General features: G+C 45.1%; 6 protein-coding genes across 6 annotated transcripts; 3 read left to right on the top strand and 3 right to left on the bottom strand.

The window, feature by feature from the left end:
- The first annotated feature begins 69 nt into the window (after positions 1-69).
- BGW36DRAFT_417504 (WD40-repeat-containing domain protein) lies at positions 70-1971 on the top strand. Its single transcript, XM_046219385.1, has 4 exons — positions 70-377; positions 430-492; positions 543-1411; positions 1472-1971. Exons 1-4 carry the CDS (start codon positions 220-222, stop codon positions 1672-1674), a joined length of 1293 nt encoding a protein of 430 aa, XP_046071222.1. The 5' UTR covers positions 70-219; the 3' UTR covers positions 1675-1971.
- Positions 1972-2832: 861 nt separating this feature from the next.
- Positions 2833-4161, top strand: BGW36DRAFT_298599 (uncharacterized protein; the record flags this gene model as incomplete). The annotated part of the gene is made up of 3 exons (XM_046211443.1): positions 2833-3036; positions 3108-3691; positions 3759-4161. 3 exons carry the CDS (start codon positions 2833-2835, stop codon positions 4159-4161), a joined length of 1191 nt encoding a protein of 396 aa, XP_046071221.1.
- A 924-nt stretch (positions 4162-5085) lies between these two features.
- BGW36DRAFT_428300 (uncharacterized protein) lies at positions 5086-5964 on the bottom strand (the record flags this gene model as incomplete). The annotated part of the gene is made up of 2 exons (XM_046220527.1): positions 5086-5112; positions 5182-5964. The coding sequence occupies 2 exons, from the start codon at positions 5962-5964 to the stop codon at positions 5086-5088; spliced, it is 810 nt and encodes a 269-aa protein (XP_046071220.1).
- A 1931-nt stretch (positions 5965-7895) lies between these two features.
- BGW36DRAFT_451568 (uncharacterized protein) lies at positions 7896-8408 on the bottom strand (the record flags this gene model as incomplete). The annotated part of the gene is made up of 1 exon (XM_046221827.1): positions 7896-8408. The coding sequence occupies one exon, from the start codon at positions 8406-8408 to the stop codon at positions 7935-7937; it is 474 nt and encodes a 157-aa protein (XP_046071219.1). The 3' UTR covers positions 7896-7934.
- A 2122-nt stretch (positions 8409-10530) lies between these two features.
- BGW36DRAFT_342964 (uncharacterized protein) lies at positions 10531-12743 on the bottom strand. Its single transcript, XM_046213140.1, has 2 exons — positions 12340-12743; positions 10531-12276 (listed from the first exon to the last, which is right to left on the bottom strand). The coding sequence occupies exons 1-2, from the start codon at positions 12409-12411 to the stop codon at positions 10861-10863; spliced, it is 1488 nt and encodes a 495-aa protein (XP_046071218.1). The 5' UTR covers positions 12412-12743; the 3' UTR covers positions 10531-10860.
- Positions 12744-13736: 993 nt separating this feature from the next.
- Positions 13737-14575, top strand: BGW36DRAFT_297538 (uncharacterized protein; the record flags this gene model as incomplete). Its single annotated transcript, XM_046211365.1, has 2 exons — positions 13737-14020; positions 14080-14575. The coding sequence occupies 2 exons, from the start codon at positions 13737-13739 to the stop codon at positions 14573-14575; spliced, it is 780 nt and encodes a 259-aa protein (XP_046071217.1).
- Between the last annotated feature and the right edge of the window lie 933 nt (positions 14576-15508).

Raw genomic sequence — 15508 nt, 5'->3', positions numbered from 1 at the left:
CCGATACGGACTAGTGCCCTCTACGAACAGTGGCGAATCTATAGCTACCGTTCATCCTGCAAGCATTCTCGTAATACAGTTGGCATGGTTGCGTTTACGGGATGAGACGATTGGTTTTGACCCATAATTTGCATTTTGAGGATTTCAAACCCTCAACTTGATGGCGCGCGGTCAATCCAAACTCCAAAGTAGTCTAGTAAATACATTCTTTTCAGAATCATGCCGTCTTCCCAAATTCAGACGAGCACTGAGCCCTCAGTGCAGTTGACACCGAAATGCCTAGCGGTTTTTCAATCCTCCCACATTCCTCTTTCTTCTGAAAAACAAGGCACGTATCATGACACAGTGGAGTCAAATTATTTTAAGAGTGCAGAATGGTAATCGCTCTGATGATATCACGAAGAATCTCGAAGGCTAATGGTGAAACAGGACGGCAGATGGAACTACAGTGATCACGGATTCTGCAGACAACCACCTCAGAACGTTCATACTGTGAGTACCTACTCAGGCCTAATAAATTGGCGATCACTGACAAACAGCAGACCACCGGATCTTCTAGAAGAGAGAGAGCAGTTACTGCAGCTAGAGCCCTACTCAACAATACCATCAAATGAGCCAGTATATGCCACAGCGATTTATCCATTTTATTCTCTCCAAGATCCCTCGACGACTCTTATTCTTTCTTCGGTACGGGATCATCCCATCAGGTTGTCGTCAGCCCTGGCGCCACGGACGTTGGGAACATATTCACTGGTTAATCCCACAACGGAAGCTTTTATCACGCCGCATTCAATATTATATCCCTCTGAGCTTGGCGGGTCACAGTTCATCACCGGGTCAGATAGTTTGATATGCATTTTCGATGTCTCTCGTACTGGAAGCGATGGTCCAGTTACTAGGTTTCCAACAATACCTAGTAAACGCAAACAGATTGTTGGTGGCGGTGTAGGTATGAAAGGTATTGTTTCTGCGCTAGCAATGAATCCTGCTGGAGACGGGATTCTAGCAGCTGGAACTTTCACAAGATACATAGCACTGTATGGATCTAGAGGAAGTGGCGAGCTTATTGGGACATTTAGTATCGTCAAAACAGAGGCTGACAAACATATCGGTGGTACTGGAATCACGCAGTTGCTCTGGAGTCCCTGTGGAAGATATCTATATGTGGCCGAGCGCAAGAGCGGAGGAATGCTGGTATATGATATTCGTGTTACCGGCCAATTATTAGGCTGGTTAGAGGGACGCGAGGCTCTTAGCAACCAGCGCATGAAAGCGGACGTCGTTGCTACTGGTGATGGCGAGTCACATGAAATATGGGCAGGAGGAACAGATGGCACAGTAAGAGTTTGGAGCAATCCTTATTCTTCTATAGGCTCTCAAAAGCCTAGTCACGAATTCGATATGCATTGTGGTTCGTATTCTGTTGATTATATGAGCCAAATTTGTAGATAATGCTAATGACACGATACAGACCCAGCGACAAGTTCCGTTTTGCATCCAGGTAGTAGTGTCTTGGCAACATGCTCTGGCCAAAAGCATTTCCCTGACTTTGATGTTGATGAGGTCAAGGGAGATGGCTATGCATTGCCAACAGAATATGACAATAGTTTGAAGATCTGGTCACTCGAGGAGAATACACTTGCGAAGAGTCTTGAAGCGGATAGGTACGACTGACATCATCCGAGCAGCTGTTTTGTATCTCTTGTGGCCTAAATTACGGCATCTCCTATAACATGTTTACTTTATAGAGGTAGAACACCAGACATACCTTTGGGAAGAATCTTGCAGCGCCTATCACTATCATACAACTGCAGAGTGATACTAGCTTGAACAAGTCCCTGTCCCTCCAAAGAATACTAATGACGAGGAAATATAAATCTGAATCAAGATGTTGGCATTGACGAAGGATACCATGTCAATAAATATGTATATACAACTTGCTTAACAGCTATATGAGCCCGAATTGATGAGTTTTCGACTTCTATTGCAAACTCACAGTGTTTCCTGTCTAGAATAAAAACTCGGCAGCTCTTTCCGATGCCCGATTCTCTGTCTTCTTCAATGCCTTCTCTTCGACCTCAGTGAGACAGCCACTCCCATCTAGCTTTGCCTTCCCTAGAATATATCTCGCCCATTCATCAACTTTAAATTTCGAACTAAGAGGATCTGTCTCCGATATTCTTGTAACACTGTGTCTAGGCCGTTCTATGCATATTATTCAAATTTAAGAGGCCTACGAGATCCACTCAGAATGGATCATTCTTCATCCTATTGAGAGATTTCAGGTATAACTGATTACATGGTAATGAAAACTAACATGACCGAGTCTGAGCTGTTTCCCGTATAGATGCGTGATACAATCATTAATTTTATGCATCACTTACGTCGAATAAATCGAATGCCGGCTAGATTCAAATATTGCTTCCAATTAGCTGATCCTCCCTTGCTTAGCTTCTACTGCGGGTAGTCCAAACATGCATCTACTTTTACATCATCCGTATTCTTCGGCCAACTAAAATACTCGGTCCCGCAATAGGTGTGAGTGTGGAATGCCGATCCCGAATCATTGTTCCAAATCGTTGAGAAAGTCGGGACTACAAAATGCCATCCTCCCCTCTCCTGAAGGCTTCTAATTTATTTTGGATTTATGCACGCTTATCAGCTTGGCTAGTGGAGCGTCTTTCCCGAAAACCCACGATCATGGAGATGTTAGATCAAAGCATTGTATTGCTCGACTCTGTGGTCAGGCCTTTGCAGAGCTATGTCGGCGCAAGGGCTAACTCCGTCACTCAATTGCCGCCTCTGGAAAAAGTTTTGACACCTTCATTGATAATGGCCTCTGTTTTGCTCTATTCTGTGCTCTGCTATTGTTTCCGTCATCAACGAATCCGATCTAAAGTGAAAACTTCAGGCTATACAACACGAGAATCGATGTCAAAAATGACCAGTGCAGAGGCACAGGAAATCGTGAGAAGCTGGGGAGAATACGAGTTTCCCACGATATCCAGAGCATCCTTACAATTTGCACTGTTCAAGGTAGATAACCTCATTATCAGTCTGAGACAAGTCACAGATATAGCAACCAAGCATACTAAATACCGTTACAGACATACGGCATACCAACAATATCAAACCTTCTCAGTGAAACGCGAATGTTCAGCACTCCTGTAAATGCGAGTAAACGATACGAAGATACTGCAGTTCTCATTGGCGAGTTAATTTACCATGGCCCTTCCGAGGAGCGAGCCCGAGAGGCAATCGCTAGGATGAACTATTTGCATAGCTTCTACATCAAGGCTGGAAAAATCAGCAACGAAGATTTATTGTACACACTAAGTCTATTTATCACTGAGCCGATCACGTGGATAAATCGGTACGAATGGCGACAACTGACAGAAATGGAAATATGCGCATCAGGTACATTTTGGAAAGGGATTGGGGATGCAATGGAGATCAGGTATGCTGGGTATCTGAAAAACGATACTTGGAAGGATGGGATAGAGTTTTATGAAGATATCAGGGACTGGGCCCGTCAATACGAGAGCACCCACCTCGTGCCAGCAAGCACAAACAAGAAAACTGCCGATGAGCTCACGCCATTACTTTTGCATTATATTCCATCTCCACTTGTGCCATTCATGCGTCAGTGTGTTGGTGTGCTAATGGGAGAGCACCTTCGATATGCTATGATGTGGGTGTTTCAGTCAGCTACAATTAAGCCAAACGATTTGACATAATTTTGACCCTTTCTATAATAGGTCTGAAGAGCCCTCTCTTCTTGCCCATGCAATCACGTACCTAATACTTGATCTGCGGCGCATATTTCTTCTCAATCTCTGTCTTCCACGCATATTTCCTGTTAGTGAGTTTTCGGAGAAAGATTCGAAAACAGGACGTTATCATCATAATACCTATTTAGCTCATCCATACTACGTCGAAGCCACGTTTTGGAACCGATGGGGTCCAGCTGCGTGGTTTACGTGGATTCTTGGAGGTGTGCTACCAGGTGGCAAAAATGGCGAGAAATACATGCCAGGTGGATATTTATTTCATGAAGTTGGTCCTAACCAAAAGAAAGGAAAGGGACAAGAAGAAATGAATGCCTGGAAGACTAAAATATCAGATTCACGCCCCAGTACATGCCCTTTTTCTACGAAATGATATGTTTAAACCTCAAGATGTTTTAATTCGTATGTAGTATACGTTTTCTTTCCTTCAATGTTGAATTCCAATTGCCGTTGTGTTAATAACTCAGCTATTGATTCAGACTGATTTACATCTATTCGCTACATTAGAAAATTCAATTCTTTACTGAACGTTGTGACTTAGCGGGGTTGCTAGCCAACGGTTTTTGGCTACCCTAGTCGTACCACTGCACAGTAGGAAAATAGGACGGAAATGGTACTTTGACCAATCAATATTTGCGCATCCCATGTTCGCAAGGGGATTTACGAGGAACACCATAAAATCAGTTGCGGCATGATGAATGGAGCAGTTCGATTGGCAAAAGCTATCATTAAGTGGTCAACTAGGAAGGCTGCGGCGAAGTGTTGTCCCCCCTCAATGTCGATTCCTTCTCTCTAGGAAGCGCTGATGATTGGTGAAGGCACAAGGTTGACCTGCAGGCCAGGCAGCCTTCTAGCCTCCGTGGTGAGGCAGTGCACCAGGTGAACGAAACGCCGTTTCTTAAGGCTCATATTTCAAATTAAGTCTTTGATTGACAGCGTTTCTCTTCCAAGCCTTCCTTGCGAAGGGCTTTGCGATTATGAAAAATGAGGTAAGGGCGTCCCTCCCACCATGGTACCCAGACTAACAAATCCTCGTAAAACTTCTCCAGCCAGCCGAATCTGAGCTCTTCTACCTCTACTTTCTCTGTGGTCGACTGCGAGGCTCTCTTTTCCAAAGCGAAGACGGACTTCCTGGCCGCACTCCCGATCGATGAACGGGCCCGGTTTGCTCCCTGTTCGTCCTCAAAAGAACTACTCGCTCATGTTAATAAATTCGCCGTTCTGTCAAAAACCACGAGGAGGGGAAATAGCCTGGCCCAGCGGATTCGAGTCTTTTGTGATGGATTGACACTGTATTTTAAGGGCTTTCACCATGGTGAAAGCCCTTAAAATATTAGTATTATAGGAATAGAAATATTTAGAGTGTTTACCTACAAATACATTAATCTCATACCTGTTCTTTCCTTGCGATCATTTTAGCTCCCTTGATGATCTCTTGAGGATGATTGCATATCCCTATGTCTGCTAGAAATCCTAATGCACGTCGGTTCACACCGAGACTGTATAGATAGTACCCCATTAACTTAGGTAGATAATTGCACCTCATTTTCGCACGAGAAAAGCAAAATGTAGAAGTGATTAGATAGAGCGGTTTAACTTGACGTTCAGCCACTTTATCTTTATCGCCAGTATAGCTCTCATGCTTCATACGATCGTTAGATAAAAGTATTCGAGCAATCTGATTCCATGTTGGTGCATGTTCCTTGAGCACCCCTTCTAGTTCACTAAAATCGATTGTTTCTGGATCTGCCGTAGTACTGTCGAACTGACCAAAATAGGTTGTCTCCATCAAGTTATCAAATTCCGACCGTAATAAGCTGCTAATAATCTGTAGAAGAAAGTTCGACTGCTCTGACTGTCCTTGTAAAAGGGAAAATAGTGCATCGCGAATCCGTTTATGCCGCTTGTCCTGGGTACGATGGGTGGTCGAGCGTAGCACATCAGGACATTCTAGATAAGCTCGAAGAAAAGTTTCAATGCTTATACCTGTACTGCTCATATATTGTAACACCTTGTCTAACCGCGCCTTTTTAATGTGCCGTTTTCCTCTGATATTTCGATTCGCTCGTCTAGGACTGGAAGGCTTTCGTCTGCCTGTTGGCGTGTCGGAGGCATCAATTAAATCTTCTGGAGGCGATGATAGAGAACTTAAGGACTCAGATATATCAGTATCCATATTGATACTAGAAGAGGTTGATAGAATGATTAAGATAGTAAATAGTGGATGGAATAGATGATGTATAGATAGTAGCATATTTATTGACTCTGATTTTTAAAATTATTATTTCCGCGTCAATAAACACATGATAAACAATCAGCTCTTTCAGCCACTCAGAGTACAGAGGTCACATGACAAAGTGGATCTGTCGGACTTTTTACGCGTTAGAACAAATTGAGTTTAGTGGAAAATTCAATTGGATTGAGATACAAGCCTGAGTTTCAAAGAACTCATCTATCTAGGCGTATTTATATGCAAATTTACACTAATATTTGTCATCAGGGGTAAGGATTTGAAATTTGAAATATGTCGAATTTTTGGGTGCTGTTTTGGCGTTGTTGATCGTAATTTTGGGCGTTTCGAATCCTTTCCCAATGTGCTTAGTGCCAAATATTCCGACAGGATCGGAAATTCTTATAATAAAGCGCACTTTAATTTCAACGTATATAATCACTCTCGATTTCCTATTCTAGATTATTATTATTATTATTCATTCATACACGCATATAAACCATCTAAGGCTGGGTGGCCAAGCCCATACGCTTACAACGCCCGCGCGGGTGCACGAGGCCCTATTCAGTCAAAGCACTGCAAAGGCCCCTAGAGTTGACAAGCTTAACTTCATAGCCTGGCGGCTAGTCTGGGCATTGGACCCTGAACGCTTAGTGGCCCTAGCGAGGCAATGCTTCCGCTTAGGGGTGCATCCCCCAGCCTAGAAGGTGGTCAAAGGCGTGGTATTAGAGAAGCCTGGCAAGCCTAACTATGCCCTAGTGAAGGCCTGGAGGGCGATCAGCCTGCTAAGCTGTCTAGGGAAGGTAGTGGAGAAATTGGCGGCAATCCTTATAACCAGCCACTGCGAGGCCCAGGGGCCCTACGCCCTGGGCAAATAGGGGGACGCCGCCTTAATCCTTATGCACCGGGTGCAACGAGGGTGGGCCGGCAAGCTTATGACTAGGGCGCTCTTTATTGACGTTAAGGGTACCTTTTGTTACGATCAGCATAAATATGAATCTGTGGTACCATTGAACTAGGATTCTAAGCATGAGGAAGGAATTATGTGCAGCCGCGCGCGTCGCGGATAGATAGCCAGTATGGGGTACGTGCCCCGCTAACCCGAGCCCTAGCCGGCCAGTAAATGAAGACGTAAAATATTGCATTTTGTATGTATTTGAGTGATCGGGTCGCCTGTGTGATTTGGTGGGTGGTGGATCACGTTAACTATCGTATTCAATGGCTGCAAGTTATCGATTCTTGTGACAGTCTCATCTAACTTCTCACTAACTTTTCTAGTTACCTAGATTCTTTTATAGAAGCCTGAAGTAATCTATGTCTTATTACACTAAATAATTTGATTCTATTACTTAATTGTCCAATTTATATGCTTAAGGACCCGGCAAGATGCACACAGAGGAGGCAAGCGCGCAGGCTTCGCCACGGTCCGCGGGTCTACCAAAAATGGGCAACCCATCACCCATTTCTTGGCGGGTAATGGGTGGGGATGTCCTACCCACGTTAGATCGTGGTAAGCTGGATAATTAATACTCAGAGATATTTGGGTAATATTTGGGGGTAGACAAACAGCACAAACAGATAAATGTCATTAATTGCATAAATTATGCAATAGCACGCGACATGATTAATTTGCCATGTAGAGTCGAAGTTGAAGTATTCTGTATATGATTACCCCAGGTTCTCAACACGAACTAGATCGGGACGGGCACCCACGATCTCCCCTGTGACTATCTGTGTAGGTTGGGGGGTTCTATATCTTATATATCAGTTGATAGATATGAATAGTCACCGTTTATTTTCCAGTTTTATAGAGTGACATATTGGCTTATATTCTTCAAAATATTCTGGTTTTTAGTAATGTCATTAAATATTCTAACCTATGAACGGGGATTCTCATTCTCGCCTTGGCCCTGCAACTAGAAAAATACTGCGAATGCCATCATCAACACACTCCAACCGACGAAACTAGGGAGAATAGTTACAGCACCGTTAGTCGGGGGAACACGAGTGGACGAAGCTGTTGGACTTCCACTTGGTGTTGGCGCGGCTGTTGCTGTCGCATTGCTTGCTAAAATAGTGGCATTAACCTGAGCCCACAGTTTACAAGCAGAGAAATCAATTAAACCAGGTTCAGTCGAGTTGCCAATGATAAGCCCCGGAGTCGAAGAACCATTCGCTGTGATCTGGAATTGCGGCCAATGGACAGATTCAGTCGATGGATCAGCATTTTCAGCCATTGCCGTCCACAACCCCCTCATTTTCTCGCCGAGAGAGTACTCGGCAGGTGTGGCATTGCAACTCGAGTTAAAATTGAAATCCAGGTTACCAAAGAGGTATGGTAACTCGACGGTGTGAGCGACGCCAAATTCGGAGATGACTGACTGAGGCATTTTGTCCAACCATACACAAGTAGAGTTGTGAGTGAACTCATATGTCCATACTGGAATCTTTCTACGTACGGCTTCCACTGCACCCTGATATCCTGGACATTTGAAATAGGCGTCGGTAACGACTGTTGCTATGGCTTCAACAACAGCCAGCCCGGTTGAGTTGCCGGTTAGAGACTCGAAATAGATAGAGAGTAATACCTCTCAACAAGCTGAGCGGCAGTGCCAAAGTTGTCACGGAGGAATTCCGTATACTGAGATGCATTGGCATTTCTAACAGCTTCAACGCTGTCGTACTGGGTGAGGGTATCCATCGTGCCTTCTCTTTGATCTTTATAGTTCACTTGGTTAGTCTTCATGTAGAAGGGGAGATAAGAATAGTAATGCGCATACTAAATCCAATGATCATCGGGACTTGTGGCCCCCGACTTGAGGGATCCTCAGTGACGACCATCTACATAGGGCCAGAAAGCATGCGTTAATGGATTGTTGATACCAATATGGTCAGATGCTCCAAGTCCCTCATTTAGGAAGGCATCGTTTGTGTACGCCTCTTTCAGTTCGGCGACAGTCTTGGACTTTAGACAGGGTTTCTGTAGAGGTCAGTTTCCATCCAGAAAAAAAGATAGGAAAGGTTCGTACTCACGTCACGCACACTGCAATTAAGCGCTTTGGCATATGACGCACCAGTGCTTTGCAGAGTCACATTGAAGGTGAGCTGGGTACCGGGGATCGATTCCGCGATGGCAGCTTTAAAGAAAGAGGGTGCTTGAGGAAGAGTGGCAATAGTAAACACGTCCGTAGCACCAGCCGATTGTCCAACTAAGACCACTTTTTTCTGCTTTAGTTTAGGGCACGAATCGAGTCCGGTACAGATCCCGGCCTCTCAATGAAGCCATACGATTGTTCCACATTCGTCTCGTCGATATCTCCCCAGTTTTCAATGACGAACAGAGGCAACCCGGTAACTATTCGAAATACCATATAGCCGAGAGCCTATATATCGGCCCTAAAATTTACCGATGCCCCAACCACCACCTCCGGGTGTCGATAAAGGATCAGATAAGCGTAAGTACTGTTTTCTGCTTGAGCCGGATATGGCCAGCGCCAAGGTCGACCAGCACAATATTTATGTTCGTTGGAGCCGTGTCTAAAAGAATAGACTGTCATCCAATGGAAATGAGTCGTCACAATCGTTTAGCTTGTTCCCTCTAGTATTCTGTTTCCAGATATCGTCTTCAGATTTGGAATCAATTTCCTACGTTAAAGCAAGTATTAGATTTCCGAGATGGATGTCACCATGCATGATATTTTGCTTGTGAAGATAAACCAATGCCTGCAACGCTTGAATTGAGACCTTGCGATAAAATTAAGGCGGTGCTGGGCGTTCTAAATAGTCATCAAACATAGTCTCAAGCTGCCGCCCGAGTGGCCTGAATACTACACGAGCGTGTGTGCCACTGGGTACCTGGTGATGCAAATCATCCAAGAGCTCGACGACAAGGCGCTCAGCCCGGTGTGACGGGACAGGATGCTGTCTGAGCTGACACAGAACTGAAAACTCCCAAGCTTGTCGCTGTGACATCTAAGTAATACCAATTTTAATAGCAAAATATTTGTTGGTATCTCTGTCGAGATCTAACCACACAAATGAAAATTGGCCTTCTTCAAGCTTGCGGAATGGGCGGTAACGATTCTCCTTTAGTGCGTCGCCAGGTAGGATATTGAGGAAACATTCAGCTGCAGTACGCCTGCGAGCTTAACATCCTCAAGAACGGACGGCAACAGCGTCTCAGTATTCATTGCGACGGACATGCCAGGTTAGCTGGCGATGAAGTTATCGAACTTTGACCAGCGACTTGGCTAGAAAATGAGGGGCAATACAGAGACACTGAAATTTAGGCCACTGTGGGGTTTCGTAGCTTTAGATCTATATAAACTACTAAAATGTACATATCACCTAAAGGCCCAGTAATTTACGATAAGAATAAGAATCGCTATACAGTGACAATACAAATAAGGTCTTGTATGGAAGGAAGGTCGGAAGCTAGAGGAGAACATCAACGCAATTATTCAATAGCTTGCCAAAATATCCCCTACTCCAAATCAAGACTTTTTAATGAGGCACCTACTGCGTTCGTATGCAATTGTGAATATTGTAACGCTAAATCTCTGTAAAAAACCGAGGGCTGTTTTACCTAGCTAAGTGCAAGGAGGTTGAGAAGCTATATATCCCTGCGTGTTCTAAAAGGAGATTGAAAATCTTTGATCGGGGGTGTCAATCGCGCGTGTCCTAATATAGATAAACTCTATATCACTATGAAACAGGCTATTAGAGGTCAGGAATAGTCCTCTTTAACGCCATTTTAAGCGTCACTAATAATTGAAATGTAATACATGTATGCATCTTCATTCGATAGCATGTGGTAGGTGAGCTGATACCAGAACCTAAACGTTAAGAATTAGATGAATGATACTCAGCGACCATTCGATCAATCTTTATTACATTCTCGACCAGCTGCAGCGCGACTGAGATGCCTGTGCTCCTACCGATGTTCTGGAGAAGTTGGATGACCAACTTTCGAGTTTCACTTTTCGTGGCCAAGCATTTCCCTACCATGTAGAGACCCCAAGTAAGCATATAACCACCCGCCACGCTGCCTTGGAAGGAGAAGCCGATAGTGGGGCAAGCATTAGGTGTCGAGGACATGAATTCTAAAGCCTGTGGAACGATGGCAAGGATGTTGTCCCCCAGTCTGGACAGTGTGTGCAGTGTTCTTCGGAGTACCAGCTTCATATGCTCCCGGACGGACGGTGCGAGATCCTCCGCGAGAATCTTGATCAAAACGAAGTAAATGATCTCACTGGTAACCATTTGAAGAGTTCGCAAATTGACCCAAAGCCTGATGGACCAAGGATCCTTAAAGTGGTAAATGAAACCATTATGAATTATGTTTGGGTCCCCATCAGATGCTCGGACGGTTGTAAATGGTTCCTGTATAGCGAGGACAGGAACGAGGGATTCAAAGTCACGCTCCAACACAGTTGCTTCCTCCAGCAATTCGGACCAAGAGATTTCCTCAGTCGTTTGATTATCCCTGACGCTCGTGAGTAGTCTAGCGCATCGGGTACCCAGCACCCCCATGAGCCACCACGCAGTAGAGGTGTCTGCGTGCTTGGCTGCCTCTTCCTGTAGCTCTAAAATATTCTCCGGAAATGGTTCTGTACCACGGAAACATGCAAGCACCAGATCTGTGCGCACTTGATTAAACATGAGTTGTCTGACAGGACTGGAGAATTGGCTCTTGCCTCGGGCAGCCACCAGTGCTGCAGCGCCATGGACATGTCGAGCAAACGATTCATATCCAGAAACGTGCTCAAACACCCCCAACGAAATTACTGACATCAAGGTGCTGTCCTTGACGGACTCGACAGGCGATGCCAACGCAGCATTCACCTTCTGGATTGCCTCCAAGTATTTGGCTCTCGCGTGGCTGGCCAACTCGGGATGTTGAGTCAAATTAGCCAATGCCACAAGGCCTACGGCTGCCATGCTAGCAACCAATGTAAATTGCTCGCCATCGGCATGATAAACAGACGGAATGTAGTTGAGGCATCCGCGGGAATTGGATCGGCCGCCGATGACGAAGTGGCGGAAAAAATAGTTGACTCCTATCTCATCTACGCGGGTTCTCAAGTTGGAAGTAGGCGGGGGTAGGTTACTGGCAGTTCCTTTGGCCCTTTGCTCTTTGGAGCGCTTAATGGTCCTGTTAGTCTGGTCGCGGAAGACAAGCTCCCATTCATCTCGGTAACCGGGGCATTTTTCACGTAGTCGAACGCACTGCCCGCAATGGGGAAGCTGCTGGTCGCACTGAACAGAGACACGGTACAATTAACATTGGCTGAGTAAACTTGAGAAGACAGGACGACTCACGCGCCTCTTGATAGCTCGACAGTTCCCACAACTCCTAGAAACTCTTCCGCGAGCCCTAGTATACGGGGACATATTTATCTGCTAAAGGAAAAGAAAATCCGAATTTTCAGCCTGGTGCTGACTACAAGGCATTCGCCAAGTTCTCGAAGCATTCTCCAACGGAGCTCAAGATTCTCCTTAATCGCAAATACACGTCGACCTCCAGTTTTTATGCGAGGTGACGTGAAAAACACTATAATAATCCCCAACCTTATTAAGGTTAAGATTTGCGAAGGCTTTACCTATTCTAGATAGGGGTGAATGACTAATGCGGGCTAATCATTGCTGGATTTAGCGTGGCAATTTTACCCTGCGTTACTTGCGTGAAACATTCTGGAAACTTCAGATAGTTGTGTGTAATTGACAAACTTGCACCCAATTTACTAGGGGGGGATGTCCTCGGTTTTGAAGATTTCAAACCCCTCATTATTACAAGTGTTTTCATCTAATTGGTCAAATGGAGCCTCCCAAAATTAGCCCATATTCTCTAACAATTATAGGTCTACTGAGCTAGTCCTATCTTGGTAGGTGAGATGCTTGCCCAATCAGCGCATGGTCTAGATCCAACAACCACCAACAAGCCACGACTAATTGACCATGTGTTGCGTCATAATTAGATGTTAGATTTTAAGGTTCTCGGAGCTGAGGCGCGTAAATGCAGGTTCCGGCTGAACCATCCAGAAGCCATGTTCCTGGTTGATCGGCCCCCAACGGTCTTTATCCCCTTTTTGTTCTTGATAAGGTTACTTGGAAGAAACACGAAGGAAGCAAATATATCATTACACCTTTATTGAATTTGAATACGATCATGAGGTGCCATCTATGTAACATAGAGAAGGGTTGTTAAGGCTCCTTTCTTATTCAAGCCTAGCAAAGCTCTCTTAAGACTACGTTTTTCTGGGACATAGGAGATTAACAAATCAACAACGGATTATCTATAGAAACTTTTAGAAGAGCCACTGTGTTACTAGGTTATAGTGCTTATTTCTTTAGCTCAATTGCGGCGTACTCCATAATATATATTTTTAACAGTCGTATTAATAGATTTATACGCGTTTTACCAATTTTAGATATAGCTGAAATAAGGGTCTATAAATTAGCTGATTATAGATATATAGGGCTAATCCTATGTAGGGAGATGAGATGCTCCGCCAATCAACGGAAAATAATGACCGAATAATAATGACGATGATAACGGCAAGGACGACTATTCTGAGTAGGCGGTGTTGCGGCAGCTGTGGGGGGTTTCACAAGGCTTAGGAACATAAAAGCAGACCAATAGGTCTCATTCCGGATGGAAATCAAATTCCTCTCCATCTTCTCGCTACTATAGTACCACGATACTATTATACGACAAAATGGGCACTGTGGACTACCGCGACGGCATCGCCATCATCCAGCTCATAGTATTTCCTGTGCTATTCGTCATAGGAATACTCATATGGAAACGAATTGGATGGAGAGCTGGAGGGAAGAGCTGGCGATTTGTAGTCACGCTCGCCCTCCTACGAATAATCGGTAGCATCTGTACGCTGGTGACAATCAACAATACCTCGGAGAGGATCTACATCGCGGCGATCGTTTGTGAGCTGATCGGGGTTGCACCTCTGCTGCTGACCTATATCGGACTTCTGGGACAAATGTGAGTTGGCGAATGTCAATTCTAAATTACTTTAAACTAACAAAAGGTGTCTCTACTAGCGATACCGAGCAAAATATTAATCCCCGGCTCCTCAGACTGGTGACCCTCGCCGGCTTCCTAGGCCTCATCCTCGGTATCGTGGGAGTCAGCATCCTCGATGACAAAAGTTCCTTCCACCCAAATAGCGAAATCAAGGCGGCCATGGGCATATTCTTGGCCGTATTTGTTATCATGAGCGCGCTGGCGGTTTGGCTGGGCTTCCAACTTTGGTTCTCAATCAAGGTGTGGCAAAAGAAGTTGTTCTTTGCTATCATTCTTTCGTGGCCGTTCCTGTTAGTCCGGCTGGTCTACTCAGCGATAGGCGATTATAGCACCAACCATAATTTTACCCCCGGAGGAGGCAACGACACTATCTACTTGTGCATGAGTGTGCTTGAGGAGATCGTTGCTATGGCTCTCTGTGTGGGATTTGGGATGTCGGCTATGGTCGACAAAAAACATGAAGAGGTCGCTCTAGGTGAGACGATGGCTGACCCGAAGACTGCTCAAGTATAAAGTCGGGCTTCAAAGTTTGATCCTAGATTTTAAAAGCAGGGCTGGTCGCTTTAACCTAGAAGACAAGGTTGATGTCGGAAACAGGATGCAGATGGAACTGCTAGAGGGGCGTTTTCTTGGGTTCTGAACTAGATCATAGGTACCAAATATTTTAAATAAGTCAATATATAAGATATCTTAAGCTGTCTAGGGAAGGTAGTGGAGAAATTGGCGGCAATCTTGATAACCAGCCACTGCGAGGCCCAGGGGGTCCTACAACCTGGGCAAATGGGGGGACGCCACAGCCGCGCAACGGTTGACCACCCTAATCTTTATGCACCAGGTGCAACGAGGGTGGGCCAACAAGCTTCATAACTAGGGCGCTCTTTATTGGCATTAACAGCGCCTTCGATCATGTTGACCCTAATAAGCTGACAGGCGCCCTGAACACCACAGGCCGTGATAAGGGCCTCATTCTCCGGATCGAGTCCTTTTTGACCGACCGCCGGGTAAGCCTTATTATTGATAGCCATACTGGCCCAAAGAGGCCTATCAAATTCAAGCTCCCCCAGAGATCCCCAGTCTCGCCAATCCTCTTCCTCTATATCAGGAGCTCCCTTCGGGCTATTGAGGAACAAGCTCCAGAGGCCCTGTCACTATCATTTATGGATGATATCGGCCTTATAGCCCAGAGCAGGTCAGCAACAGAGGTCAGCCGAACGTTGAAACTAGCCGCTAGCGCGGCCGACGGGACGCCAAAATGGGGTCCAATTTGACCCCAGCAAGACCGAGGCCACAAGAAAGCTTTGTCTGGGGACTAGAAGCGATCCTTAACGACAGTCATATTTTAAGGTGAATAAGTCACAATTTGAGAATATTTGATTGGTTATGTATGGTGATCTATGGAAATATAAGGAACAAAACGAAACATAATGAGCGTCTTGCCTGAGGTTA

This window comes from Talaromyces proteolyticus, assembly GCF_021365285.1.
Source record: "Talaromyces proteolyticus strain PMI_201 chromosome Unknown BGW36scaffold_7, whole genome shotgun sequence".
In the NCBI taxonomy this organism is placed as follows: Eukaryota; Fungi; Ascomycota; class Eurotiomycetes; order Eurotiales; family Trichocomaceae; genus Talaromyces; species Talaromyces proteolyticus.
Note: the sequence above shows the minus strand (reverse complement) of the source record. Positions and strands in the feature narration are given on the sequence as shown.